The sequence below is a fragment of the Notolepis coatsorum genome, assembly GCF_963971535.1.
Source record: "Notolepis coatsorum genome assembly, chromosome: 3".
NCBI lineage: Eukaryota > Metazoa > Chordata > Actinopteri > Aulopiformes > Paralepididae > Notolepis > Notolepis coatsorum.
The window spans coordinates 123,661,714-123,677,102 of record NC_140167.1 but is presented as its reverse complement, the minus strand read 5'-3'; the positions used below and the strand labels follow the sequence as shown (position 1 = coordinate 123,677,102).

General features: G+C 44.8%; 2 protein-coding genes across 2 annotated transcripts in view; one reads left to right on the top strand and one right to left on the bottom strand.

Annotated features, from left to right (window-relative positions):
* Positions 1-15,290, bottom strand: part of parp14rs1 (poly(ADP-ribose) polymerase family member 14-related sequence 1) — a gene marked incomplete at its 5' end in the record, with an annotated part of 70,925 nt that extends 55,635 nt beyond the window's left edge. Inside the window, 2 exons of the mRNA XM_084311373.1 lie at positions 14,920-15,011; positions 15,113-15,290. Coding sequence (XP_084167499.1) covers positions 14,920-15,011; positions 15,113-15,290 — 270 coding nt within the window. The remainder of the gene's footprint in view (positions 1-14,919; positions 15,012-15,112) is intronic.
* The window catches only part of parp9 (poly(ADP-ribose) polymerase family member 9), a 44,183-nt gene continuing 43,174 nt past the window's right edge, over positions 14,381-15,389 (top strand). Inside the window, exon 1 of the mRNA XM_084311076.1 lies at positions 14,381-14,445. The gene's annotated coding sequence lies outside the window, so the exon portion shown is untranslated. The remainder of the gene's footprint in view (positions 14,446-15,389) is intronic.

Sequence of the window (15,389 nt, the reverse complement as noted above, 5' to 3'; positions counted from 1 at the left end):
GTACCTCGGCGCAGCTGAATAACAGTAGGAGTGATCGCCTGCTGCGTCCATCACGTGTACATAGTGATTAACCAAATTGAACCAAAGCGTGTTAATATGTGTCGAACCAAGCGGGCGTCGCATGCGCATGCGCGCGCGGCGCGAGCACCTCACCTCGCGAGCACGCCGGTGCACGCACCTGGGCGAGCACGCCGGTGCACGCACCTGGGCAAAGGAAAAGGAAAGGCGCATTACCGTAGTGGCGTGCGGTGACGAATGCAGAAGCATTTTTGCACTGTTCCGCTGTAAATAAGCAACACGCGGCCAGGCAGGCTCCGCTCAATACAAAAGAAAGAAAAAAAACATTCAATCCGAGCGCGCTCTAGCCGCGCTTTATCAGAGTGAAGCATCAATGAAACGTTAGGTTATGACTATAACCAAGTTCTGTTAATTAGGGGTGACGCTTGGCATCACAACTGCACTTCCTCGCGTACGTGCACGCGCACTGAATAAATTCCACAAATGTACCTTTAATACCAGTATTAGTCTGACCACACCCCTCATCAGCTTACCTTCATAAGCAGGTGTGTGGTCACCTGCTCTCCTCCTTCCCAAGCTTTCACCACAAGGTGAGGTCAAGGGCTGCAGCGGCCGTCTGATGCCAAGCGTCACCCCTAATTAACAGAACTTGGTTATAGTCATAACCTAACGTTCTGTTTCATTAGGGGCTCTGCTTGGCATCACAACTGCACAAGGGGAGGCCAAGCGGAGCCGCTGGCTGACAAATACACCCCGCTGACAGCCCCCCAAAACCATCAGAACAGGGAGGGCCGAGCCCCCCCGACCCCCCCTAATGGAGGGTATCCCCCCTATTAGGGGCTTCACGGGAAGGCGACGGACCCGACCGTGCGAAGAGGCACTCAAGCAACCCAACGCACAGGGTGAGCAGACCGTGGCTTGACCCCACGACTACACACACGCACAACCCGCATGCCACCCGGGAACGAACGGAGGAACAACCTCGTTACTGCCCCCAGAATCACGGGGTCAAGGGCAAACCCAACCCTGTGGCAAGGCCGTAGCAGCGGAGCGCGAAGGAAGACCCAGACCCACCAAAAGGACTGGACTCCCTGGAATGGGGGCCCGGAGAAGTCCATGATGCCAGCATCAAGACCCCACCAGGTGGGCACGTAGTGCCCCGCCCCCCACATCGCCAGCGTATTCGGACAAAGGCCCCTCAGTTACTGCACCTGGTATTCCCAGGCGGTATCCCAACCAAGTACTAACCAGGCCAGAACCTGCTTAGCTTCCGAGATCGGACGAGATCGGGCGTGTTCAGGTCGGTATGGCCGTAAGCCGAGCGGGCCCTGTCCCCCCAATAGTACACCGCCTGGCACACTGACCCTGCAGAACAGGCAGTCAGCATGGCCGTAAGCCAGGGATTAAAGCAAAAAAAAATCTCCTGACTGAACTTTTTTTCTGGCCAAGTCATATTCTTATTTTAACCTCTACTGTATTATTTTTTTAATAGCGTTAGCGTTTTAAGGGAGCCTACTTGTAGAGCGAGCCTACTGTCCTGACTGTGACTATAGAGACCCTACTGTTGTGTGCTGGAGAGCGTGAGTGCAAGTCTTGTGGCTAGCTTCTGATTGATGGCGAGCTAGCACCCCTCCCCACTTTGAACCATGAACTAAATGGCTTGTTATCATACAAACAAGGGACTAAACACGTTTCGCAATTATGCCACAACAACAATGGACAGTCTCCTCCCCACCGTTTGTATATATTTATTTACCACCCACTCACTCACCCCCTCCTAATGTACAGTCTCCTCCTCATCATATGTATATATTTACTGTTAGGATCTCTGGGTAACAGTACTGTATATTTGCATATCGTATATGTGACAAATGTAACAGTACTATTACTATATACCTGTAAGGCATGTATGTCCCTATGTCATAAATGTCATGATGTCATGTGTATGTTGTGTATGTCATAAATGTCACTATGAATTGAAAATGGGGGACCCTGATGATGTAAACAAGACAAACGCCTTTCTCTGGTCTACATCCCCTTAACAATTGTGTGTATTGCTACTGGATTTACAAGATCCAGAGTGAATGAATGAATGAAAACTTTATTTAATACACGAGACCCTCTTCTTGGGACCAAGTAAGGTTTTGTCGATAATCCAATGTATAGTTACAACCCCCCCCCCATCCCACCCAACCACCTCCAATGTACAGTTTCTTCGTCAAATGTATATACTCTTTTTAGACTATTTTTGTATCACAAACAAACAATAGGCTACTGTATTTGTAAATCTGGTATGTCATAAATGTATAGATGTAGCAGTATTGTCTATCTGTATGTCATGTGTGTCATATATGTTATGATGAACTGAAAATGGGGGACCCTGATGTAAACAAGACGAAAGTCTTTCTCTGGTCTGCATCCCCTTAACAATTGTGTGTATTGAGCTGTACTGTACCCATTCTGCAATCTGTTAATAACAATCAATCAATATTTAACAGATTGCAGAATGGGTACAATACAGTACAGCTCAATACACACAATTGTTAAGGGGATGCAGACCAGAGAAAGACGTTCGTCTTGTTTACATCAGGGTCCCCCGTTTTCAATTCATAGTGACATACATGACATACAGGTATATAGTAATGTTACATTTGTGACATATATGATATGCAAATATACAGTACTGTTACCCAGAGATCTCCCGGACAAATGGGAGAAAGACGTTTATTGAGCTTAAAAACAATTGATACCGCAAATAACGTTCTGATTAACAAAGTCATTCGTTTTGTGGCATTAACGTTATCTAGATTTATCAACATTCATACATTTATCAGAAAGCGAGCGGCGCAAGCACACACACGAAACACCACCAACAACAACAACAACGACAACAACACACTGCTTGTCGCGTAAATAACGTTCTGATTAACAAAAGGCATTCGTTTTGTGGCATTCACGTTACCTAGATTTATCAATAGCAATAGTAATATATATGTTTCTTTAGACTAGAATAAGTCAAATGAACTTACGGTCTCGTAAAAAGTTGCCGCATGGTGTTGATGAGTCAAGTTTACTCGCGAGTAGAGCTAGACGCTAGAGAGTCTCAAAATGGGCGCTTCCCATTGGTGCTGAGCACAGCGGAGGCGGGTGAAAGGGCTGTAAACTCAGAACAATCTCGCCTTCTGGTTGGTTGCATTTGCCTGAGAATTTGCCGATTGCTCGCAAATGACTGTTTGGTGCGGCCGCGGTAGGGGAAAAAAGGATATTTGACGCCTCTGATTGGCTCAGGTTAAAATCCGTCACGACTCCAAATCAAATGACGGAATCTCCAAATCAAATGGACGGATATCCGTCCCAAGACGGAACGCTTTAATGCCTGCGTAAGCACACAAAAAAGGTTAACCAACGGAAGCAGGCAGCGCACCGGGGAAAAACCAGGCAACAGGCTGTTAACCCTAGCCTGGAGACTGCGGACGAGACAGGCGCCAGAGGGGACAGCTGAACACAGCTGCCCCGGCGGAAGGGGCGTATGCTGGCGTTGTTGCATGACCAAGCCTCCATTTAAAAACCCCCACCCAGAGGGGTTGAGGCAGAGAAGGCTGACACAATTGGCAGACGTCATGAACGTGCAGGGGCACCCTCAACCGGGTAACCCGGGAGTTGACACTGCTCCAACACACCAGGGAATCAACCACCTCGGTGTTACCCAATGCGGTGGTTGTTCCTATAACCCCTCAAGAAAAAACTCCAAAACACACCTGCGGGTATACACCGGCTATACCGCAGTACAAGTGTCTCAGTTTCCAAAAAAGGGTTAACCCAGGCCTACGGGTCGACGAACATTACCTCGGACCGGGCCTGGCGATACGGGAAGCACAGGGTCACCAGAGGAGGTCAAAGACCACCCCCAACAGGCCCCTCTTCGCCATGCGTGAGAGAGGAGCGAAAAATAATGGAGAACCAGCCCCTAAGCACACCGTACTTGGTATTCCCAGGCGGTCTCCCAACCAAGTACTAACCAGGACCAACCTGTGTAGCGGCCGAGATCCGACGAGATCGAGCGTGTACAGGTTGGCATGGCCGCAAGCCATTACGACAGTGCTGAGTAAAAACATACCCAACCAGGGTCTCCATAGCGCCTAACCCTGTGACACCCGGACCGACCTGGCATTTTTCCCCCTGAAAAAAGCCCAAGTCCCCCAGGGTACCAGAACAGCAGATCTGCATCCCCGGCGGACAACGGGTCCAACTGATCCGGTCCAGCGTGACCAGAACCAGTCCCGTGCCCTAACCACGCCGACATGCCAACTCCAGGAGAAAGGGCAGATATGCGTGTCGATCTTAACATGAAAAAGGCGCCACCCAGACGTTCGGCCGAACCGCGCCTGGTGGCCCACCCCAAGGGCGTGAGACCCCTCTACATATGTTCAGATCCATTCCGTCATCATCCCCCAGACATGAACGAGAATCCGTCGAAAAAACCAACCCAGGTCGTAGGGCTTGGTCGTCAGTTGCTTTATAAAAACGCCGTTTCAACCACAAGCAACCAAGGCGTGCCAGTCAGTCGCCTGTTTACAGCGAGCTAGCACTATACGTGCGTCGGGACACACCCCCATCAATGAACAGGCTATTCAGACCTGTCATTGAATCCCCAAGGCGCCCAGGGGAACGACAAGAGGGGTGTGACACTCCCTAACTCCAACACTTCTGGAATAGAAAAGAAGGAAGCATCAACAGTATGTATCCCAGTCTACACAGCCAGGGGTAAAAAAATTTCACATTTTTACATCCCACCACCCTCCCATAGGAAGGAGACGGGGATCCCCAGAGAGACTTCCCACGCGAGCTGTACAGATTGAAAAGAATATATTGCACCTTGAGCCATGTAAAAAATTGGTTTTAGGGCTCTCCGGGGAAGAGGCACTGAACCCATACACACTCAATAATCGAATTGAATCGAATACATATACAATAGAATAGGACCCTTCTAGAGGGTCCACTCACTTTGACAATCTGAGGAGGAAGGCTCTGTACTCCGATGGAGGCTCCCTCACATGGAAGAAGGAGTCCGAACTCACAGAAGGCCCGAATAGGCGCTTGGTGAGGAGGAGCCCTGACCACCCCCCTGAAACAGATCCATCACATGGACCTGAACAGCACACGGAAGTCCTACCAACAGAGACGCGCACGGTGACGTACTCTATGGCGGGGGAATTCCTGCGGTGCACACGCCCAATATACCAGGCCGTGGGACCAGGAACTCCCCCCCCCCCCCCCCCGTAACGTGCCGAACCGCCACGTGACGGGAACCTTGAAGGACAGGGGGTGTACCCCTGACCGACAGAAACAAGGGGGAGAGGAAAGGTTACCAGTTCACCCCTTTACGACCCCACACCCATGATACGATGTAATGACAAAAAGAGAATATGACACAGTCATAGTCAGCTCTATGAAGCGTTTGACAGCTCCACACAGCGCATGAGCTAACCTGCTATCTGATTTTTACTAAGGAAAAACACAGAATAGAGAGGGCTCTAAGAGCCCCGGTCCAACATACACATGTGCTTCTGTGGCCAGTCCAACCCAGTTGTAGGTTACATGACACACACAACCCATCATCACCTACAAAAAATGGCAAAAACACTCAACAGAGGAACGCCGTTTTTCACAATGAGAGAATACATCATTCTCGATTAGTATCGGCCACAGGCCTTGCTAAGCACACACGAAAGCGACCAAACCATTTTTTCTTTTAGGAAAATAAAGTTTCTCCAGCAGTTTCAGCACAACCTCAGCAATCAAGCTAAGAGTTACATCGCATCCCTACCACACAAAAGACACAAACAGTGCACAAACATGTCTGATAGGAGGATGAAAAAGTCCCCAGGGAACCGGGGGGAAACACAATCCTCTTATTTTACCCTCAATACGGCCAGTTAAAACAGGAAAACCTGTTAATATGTGAACACACTGTTCATTGTCATCACAGGCTGAGAAAAGAACATTCTTTTACTCACTTGTCACCAAGCATAGCTTCATAGGTCAGTTACCTTAGTTGTGAGTACACGGTACATATAAACACCATGATGTTTCTCACACAACAACCAGATCATTACATCCCGATTTGCATGGAGAAGCTAACTGCCAGTGACAAAAACAGCTCACACATAACCCGCGCCGTATCCCAAATGCATTGCAGCAACACACGTTTTGGGAAAAACATCGTTATTCACAATACATTTAGAAAAGTAAAACCAGAAAACGTGTTATAAGGTCTGGTCAAACCTGTTCCTACCCGGAACGTAGATCAGCGAAGTGCAGTCACAGACACCGTAGGAACACAGCCGCTCCTGTGTTGTTCGAACTGGGCAGCGTCGCCGCTCCAACCCGCACTACAGTCCTTTGTTGATGCAACCTTGCCGTCCTGGCTCAGGGCAGGGTCGACGAAACATCCCCTGTCAAGGATGACGTCGTAGTCAAGAGTGTAAAACATGTTAAAATCAAAGCACGTTCAACAGAATAGCATCAAGCTAACGGCCGCTCCAACCGTTCGGGTGCTACTGCTCCTGCTCGCGAGACGCCGAGCTAACGACGCACGCGACCAGAAGCGAGCTCACGGCGGCGCGCGAGAAGCTAAGCTACCCCGCGCCAGGCCATGGCCTATAGCAGCAAGCTAACGTTACCTAGCGATCACGACATGCTAGCACCGCAGCTAACAGCTGACTGGCTAACAGTAGGCCCAACCTGAGCAGGCCATGCAGCGATCCCAGCAGGCTAACGCAGCAGTTAACAGCTGACTGGCTAACCGTAAGCTAAGCAGCTATCAACTGAACCTGTAAACAATGACATAACACTCACCCAGACAGGCCGCCGTTCTGAACCTCTCCTCACTTTTTAAGAGAAAAGAGAAAACAAGATGTCAACACCGCTTCACAACGGTGATCTTACCAACACCCGACGGAATCAGCACAATACCAACTGGCCTGTGTAGCTGACTTTGAACATGGATCTGCCGCTATCGCACATCCATGCACATATCCCCTCGTGAAGGAATACTCTCATTTGGATATGAAAGATGGGGCCTTAACACGGTGACAGAGAGAATCCACTCGTCCAAAACACACAGGGATCACCAGTGTTAATGGTCGCGGCCCACTAGTTAAAACTATAATGGTCTTCAGACCAAGGCCTTCTGTCGCCTAGGTGGCTGAACAAAGGACCCTAGCCTGGGGCCGGTTTCCATAAACATTGTCAAGTAGCCCCCATAGCACTAACAGACAAGTGGAGCCTGCCAGCAAAACACTACTCACCCAACCTGGAACGCACCGCTTCTCACAACAGCGGCATGTCCGACAGTTCAGCTGTGGCCTGACAGGTTTCACCCCAACAAACACAGCAAGGAACTGCAGTTGAGAAGCATGCAGCGGCGTGCTCCCAATACGAAAACCGGTGGAGGATTTTTAGAATGATCAACATCTTCCAGACACTCCAGTAGGGCTGGGCGATATGACGATATTATATAAATATCGGGTACAGTTCATTAACGATACACTTTTTCAACGTATCGTGGATATCGTGATGTTTTGCCCAAGAGGATTGTGTCGCGTCAATCTGTCCACACGTTACTCGTTCATATCTCAGCCCGTGCTGAGATATGCCCATTCCGCGGTCTGTTAATAAAGTTTTCAATCAGACAGATGTATGGAAAGGCTTTTATTATAACATTCGTTGTAGTAAAATCATTATGCCTCATTTAGTCATCCTGTTTAGCACTGGTCTCCTACTCGACGGCCGCGGGGAGCTAACGTTAGTAGCCTTGTTGACGTTGTTCAGCCACAGGACATTCAGGAAGTAAAAAGCTAGGAGCTTGCCGATTGGTGCTAAGAACAGCAGGGCGGGTGCAAGCGCTGTGACGTAATTGGCAGACTCGACTGTCAATCAAAATTATATGTTTCCGTCAGAATGAATGAGTGAAGACTTTGTTAAAGGGTTGCAGAATGGGTACAATACAGTACTGGAGGATGAAGACCAGAAAAAGACTTTCGACTTTTTTACATAAGGGTCCTCCATTTTCAATTCATCAAAACATTTAGAGACATACATATATACAGTAGTTTCATTAAAATGCTATTGATTGATTGATTGATTGATTGATTGATTTAAAACTTTATTAACATATTGCAGAATGGGTACAGTACAGCTCAATACATACAATTGTTAAGGGGATGCAGACCAGAGAAAGACTTTAGTCTTGTTTACATCAGGGTCCCCCATTTTCAATTCATCATATTTCATATCTAAATCATATAATATCTCATTGCTAAATATATGCAATATATAATCTAATAATCTAAATCTAATATATAATATAAAAATGCTAAATGCATGGGTATTTTATTTTGTCTTTAATGTTAGCTTGCAAAATCAAATACTGTCTTGGTAAGCCTCATAATGAATTGTTTGGGGTAAAAAAGAAAAACATCGTGATGTGTATCGTGTATCGCCGAAAGGTCAGAAAATATCGTGATATCATATTTAGGCCATATCGCCCAGCCCTACACTCCAGTACGAAGACAATATCGCCGTATTTTCTCGAAAATAGTGAGAGAGAAAATAAAGATATGATGTCAACGTATCTCCTTCCTTGTAAACAAAATTTTTCTCCACTAACAACACGTCAAGTGGGGTACTACCGAGGCACTTTCTTGTGGTGAAAGCGAGAAGGAGAGCAGGTGACCACACACCTGCTTATGAAGGTAAGCTGATGAGGGGTGTGGTCAGACTAATACTGGTATTAAAGGTACATTTGTGGAATTTATTCAGTGCGCGTGCACGTACGCGAGGAAGTGCAGTTGTGATGCCAAGCAGAGCCCCTAATGAAACAGAACTAAAGTTAACAAATGTAACGATTGTTTCGTTCATCGCATAGGCTATTTAATTTTAGCCTATTTTAATACAATTCAAATTGTGCTTAGAGGGAATTATTTTCACAGGACATTATGACCGGAGAGATTTAAATATGTCGGACTTCAACAGATTTTCCCGGTAAAAAAAAGGTAATTACCGTACATAACGGAAACCCTGATTTGTATCATGTTCTTATTGATCAAATACTATTTCTAGCTGTTGATGAATGAAATGTTGTTGATGATGAATGAAATTAAATTAAATAGTTAGCTATCTAGCTAACAACTAGCCATTGTGTAATGTTAGCCAATCCACCTCCAACCTCTTCACCATTAACCCTTTAATCGCCAAGGACGATTTAACACGTCATTCTCCGCCATGCGTAATCTGCCAATGACGTCGTACAGCGTCTTTGAGATCAATATTTCAAAAATCTGTCATGGCAATCATATTTCACCCATGGAGACTTGAGATCTCCTGTAGATCTCCTCTCAACTCTCCAACGGTTCAAGACCGCCATCTGGTGGCCGATCGGCGAATGGCCAAAACCGGAAGTGGTGCTCGCCCATATTTCGTCCGGGCACTCGCTATCGCTAGCGGGACTCCATCTTGATACACTGGACATCGATCGGTTGCAAATAACTCGATAAACAACATGATTTGGACGCATATAGTATTATACAACCTGGAAATGGATCGCATATATCAACATCCCATAATAGCGATCTTTCTGCTCCACGCTGATCACCCAACGGTCAGAGGAAGCCGCGGTGAGTTTCAGCGTGTTTGATTATTATTAACCGTATAATCTGCTCTGATATATATATCGCCAATACTACATGAATCATTTAACCCTTTATCTGCCAGGGATTATTCTGATCTTAATCCCCTCTCTGCCACCACTGTAAGTCTATGGAGATGTTCCCCTTCTTTGCAGGGCTATAACTTTTTAAATTGTATTGCTAAATTGACATTACTATGGCCCATTCAACGTCAAGTATCTATCGTTTAGGATCAGGGAGCGAAATTAACTTTTTGACTCACCGGCCAGTGGCGGGTAGATGGGAAGAGTCTACCCGCCAAGCATATTTCTTACCTGCCAAATTTTTTTTGATTAAAAAGATATATATATATTTTATATAATTTTTTTTTTAAATAAAATATATATTATATAATCATACTTGTAGTTGTATTATCTGCAAGACATCGCCACCACGCAATAAGTCAAAATGCTTGCTATCTGCAAACAGCTCCACTGTCTGTGTGTGTAACTTGAGTAGCCTCCAGCTCCAGCAAGGATTCTCCGGCCCTGCAGCTAGACCCTATATTCAGCTAGACCCTACATTCAGCATGCAAGGATTCTCCGGCGATGCAGCTGGACCCTATTTAACGTTACGGTTCTTTTGTCAAATCACATTCAACATGCCCTCAGCTAGAATACGCATTCAATCAATGTTATAAGACATTGATATCAGGAGCTATCTGTAGCTACTGCTAGCCCGGTAGATAACGTTAAGACAATTTAGTTTACTGGGACAGATGGATCTAACGCGAGCTAGCTAAGCTAGCTAACGAGGGAACGGAGGTAGGGCTGGGCGATATGACGATATTATATAAATATCGGGTACAGTTCATTAACGATACACTTTTTCAACGTATCGTGGATATCGTGATGTTTTGCCCAAGAGGATTGTGTCGCGTCAATCTGTCCACACGTTACTCGTTCATATCTCAGCCCGTGCTGAGATATGCCCATTCCGCGGTCTGTTAATAAAGTTTTCAATCAGACAGATGTATGGAAAGGCTTTTATTATAACATTCGTTGTAGTAAAATCATTATGCCTCATTTAGTCATCCTGTTGAGCACTGGTCTCCTACTCGACGGCCGCGGGGAGCTAACGTTAGTAGCTTTGTTGACGTTGTTCAGCCACAGGACATTCAGGAAGTAAAAAACTAGGAGCTTGCCGATTGGTGCTAAGAACAGCAGGGCGGGTGCAAGCGCTGTGACGTAATTGGCAGACTCGACTGTCAATCAAAATTATATGTTTCCGTCAGAATGAATGAGTGAAGACTTTGTTAAAGGGTTGCAGAATGGGTACAATACAGTACAGGAGGATGAAGACCAGAAAAAGACTTTCGACTTTTTTACATAAGGTCCTCCATTTTCAATTCATCAAAACATTTAGAGACATACATATATACAGTAGTTTCATTAAAATGCTATTGATTGATTGATTGATTTAAAACTTTATTAACATATTGCAGAATGGGTACAGTACAGCTCAATACATACAATTGTTAAGGGGATGCAGACCAGAGAAAGACTTTAGTCTTGTTTACATCAGGGTCCCCCATTTTCAATTCATCATATTTCATATCTAAATCATATAATATCTCATTGCTAAATATATGCAATATATAATCTAATAATCTAAATCTAATATATAATATAAAAATGCTAAATGCATGGGTATTTTATTGTCTTTAATGTTAGCTTGCAAAATCAAATACTGTCTTGGTAAGCCTCATAATGAATTGTTTGGGGTAAAAAAGAAAAACATCGTGATGTGTATCGTGTATCGCCGAAAGGTCAGAAAATATCGTGATATCATATTTAGGCCATATCGCCCAGCCCTAAACGGAGGTATTATGCACTCGAATAGACTATTGCTGGAGCATTTGTTGATATCAGCAGCTATCAGTAGCTAGCCAGCTAGATACCGTTAGACAATGCCTCGTCATGTATTAAACTAAAAGTGAATAGTTGACTGGGTCATTGTTTAAACAGTAACGTTAGCTCATGGAGGTCCGATATAGACTAGAGCAGACGGAAGTAAACAAGCCAAAAGATAGCTTCCGATTGGTCATTTGCTTTTTTTTCTCATGAAACCAGTCACGTCACTCTACTGTGATTGGACCGTTGACTTGAGTGCGATGTGGGACTTGTAGTTTTTTAACGATCTCGCGGCGGAGAAAAAAAAGACGAGCGGATCTGTACTCGCACAAGAGTATCGTTATGAACTACACGTCTACACGCCACACGGCGGCAGCCCTCTAAGTGTCATGCGCCAAAGGTAAAAACAGACCGCCCCTGGCGGGCTTTAGTTTCGGTCCCTGTAATTAGGATGTAGCAACGTTCTACTTTTTCATTCATACTAAAATACGGTCTAAAGTATAAATATGTTTTTATCGTTTTCTGCAGCATTCTGCAGAACGTGAGTTATAGCCATAAATACATATATTAGATCATCAAATGTAGTTTGATACCGATTGACGTCAGATAAAAAATTTCAATTGTACAAGGTCCTAAACGTCATGCCTCATCATCTGCTGGTGACCGGAGGGGGGTTTATAAGTCCGTGGCCGACGTTAAATCATTTATGTAGTATGGGTCATATATTGATCAGAGCCGTTTGTATCGAAAATATTAATCAAACACGCTGAAACTCACCGCAGCTTCCTCGTAGCATTGGGCGATGCTACTGGAGCAAAAAGATCGTTATTATGGGATGTCGATCTAGTTGGTCCAGTTCCAGGTTGTATAATACTATATACGTCCAAATAACGTTGTTTATTGAGTTAGGGCAACCGATCGATTATCCAGTGTGTCGAGATGGAGCCCCGGGAGCGATAGCGAGTGGCCGGACGAAATATGGGTGAGCACCACTTCCGGCCGCTCACTTCCGGTTTTGGCGATTCGCCGATCGGCCACCAGATGGCGGTCTTGAACCGTTGGAGAGTTGAGAGGAGATCTGCAGCACCCGTCAAGTCTCCGTGGGTGAAATATGATTGCCATGACAGATTTTTGAAATATTGATCTCAAAGACGCTGTACGACGTCATTGGCAGATTACGCATGGCGAGGAATGACGTCTTAACACGTCATTGGCGATTAAAGGGTTAACGTCGGCCACGGACTTATTAAACCCCCCCCCCCCCCCCCCCCGGTCACCAGCAGATGATGAGGCATGGCGTTTAGGACCTTGCACAATTGAAATTTTTTATCTGACGTCAATCGGTATCAAACTACATTTGATGATCTAATATATGTATTTGTGGCTATAACTCACGTTCTATGGAATGCTGCAGAAAACGATAAAAACATATTTATTCTCGAAGTCAACTTCCTGCCTGTTGTTGCTAGGCAACTGCAGCGTGGGGGGTAACTGCCCCGCCTCGTACATTGTGTACGTTCATTTAGTGCAGAAACGGATCGTTAAAGCGTCAAATTAAAGACTATCAAGCGGAATTTTCTTCAGTCCTTCACAATGCCAAAGAGCTGCTGTGTTACACGTTGTACTAATGACAAAAACAGAAATCCAAATCGCAAGTTTTATACCATTACGGAGGAAAAAGTGGCTGGTGGCTAACTCGCTCTGTGTTGTGGTCGTGGTAGCTACATGCTAAGCTAACGTTAATTACATAATATCGAACCGATAGGAGCTTATCTTATCTAATCTTACGTGGATGTTTGATCGGGTAGTGGCACACGTGGTACCACCACGTAAGATTAGATAAGATAAGCTCCTATCGGTTCGATATTATGTAATTAACGTTAGCTTAGCATGTAGCTACCACGACCACAACACGGAGCGAGTTAGCCGAACGTTAGCCACCAGCCACTTTTTCCTCCGTGATGCATCAGCTGGTATTATATAAAACTTGCGATTTGGATTTCTGTGTTCGTTATTAGTACAAAACGTAACACAGCAGCTTCAATTTGGGTATTCGAGAGATGGCCATGTCTGCAGGTGTTTTGTATGGACATTATGTCAAGTCAATCAGGGGGAGATCTTTGACTCATATCTCGCCTTAGAATCACCAGAAAGGCTTTCGAAATAGTGAAATGCCATGTTGGCCTCAATATTTTCAAAACAAATCGTATGAAAATGTTATGAAATGAACAAGAATGTGATAAAACATGTAATAAAAACAGAGCTCAATGCATGGATTTGATGGTAGAAATCCGTATGGTCCCCCTATACCAAGATGGCGGCGGTCTCGTGACATCAGAGTGTCTTCGAGAATACTTTAGACCATATTTTAGTATGAATGTGTGAATGAAAAAGTAGAATGTTGCTACATCCTAAACGATAGATACTTGATGTTGAATGGGCCATAGTAATGTCAATTTAGCAATACAATTTAAAAAGTTATAGCCCTGCAAATTAGGGGAACATCTCCATAGACAAATAGAGCTGGCAGAGGACGGTATAAAATCAGAATAATCCCTGGCAGATAAAGGGTTAATTCCTCCAAAGAGGGTGTTAATGACATTTCTCTCACTAAATATGTACAAAAATAAATACACGCATAAAATAATACCTATATATACTTTTCAGTGAGGTGCAAGCATAGTTGTAGTACCCTTGAATGAGTGCTCCTGCCAGAGTCTTCAGGGTATTCTTGTTTACCAGAGAGGAGATCCAGTACAAGAATCGAGTTCGTTGGTTGACTTTTTTTTTATTACATTGGATGCCATTTTGTCACAGGAGAGATTAGCCTCTAGGATGGAACTCAGGTAGGTAATTTCATCTTTCCTTGTGACAATATTGCTAAATCTCTTGCTAAATATATTCTTGATCCATTGATGGGATGTCTAAATGAAGGATAAATCGAATTATGTGTATGGTTTTGATTGATTGATTGAAAACTTTATTAACAGATTGCAGAATGGGTAATACAGTACAGCTCAATACACACAATTGTTAAGGGGATGCAGACCAGAGAAAGACTTTCGTCTTGTTTACATCAGGGTCCCCCATTTTCAATTCATCAGGACATATATGACATACATGACATACAGATAGTCAGTACTGCTACATCTATACATTTATGACATACCAGATTTGCAAATACAGTAGGCCTACTGTTTGTGATACAGAAGGAGTCAGGTCGATGGGTAGAAGAAATTAAAAGATGAAACGTCAAATAATACTTTGTTGTGTAGAATGTAGATTGGAAGATTATCCGCTACGCGGCCTACGCCACTAACCTGCTCACTTGGTAATCGAACGGTGATCTTCAGCACCCTTTCATCGTTCAAAATAACCTCGTGCGTCTTTTTCTCCAGGACCTTTTGCCTGGCTGAAATTAAATACAAAAATATGAATACAAAAACAAACAAAAATACGTTATCACGGCAAATTGCACATCGTCTAATGTCTAAGTGCAGGTTCGAAATTTACCTTCCTCTGTTCTGAAACGCAGCGTTGCCGTCCTGTGGGGGCTTTCATATTGAATTTTACAGTCGCCACCGTTTGACTTCTTACTTTGAAAATATTTCACTAACTTGTTTTTTAGTTTTGTGTTACCGTTCTCGCCGAACTCAACGACCAACACATACGAATATGCGGCGTCTGCCATCTCTGCGCGTTTGTGAAGGCAAGATGGTCGAAGACTCACTCAACGAGGTAGTAGGTACACTTCCACTTTCGTTTCTGATGAAACGACTCGAGTGAGTTG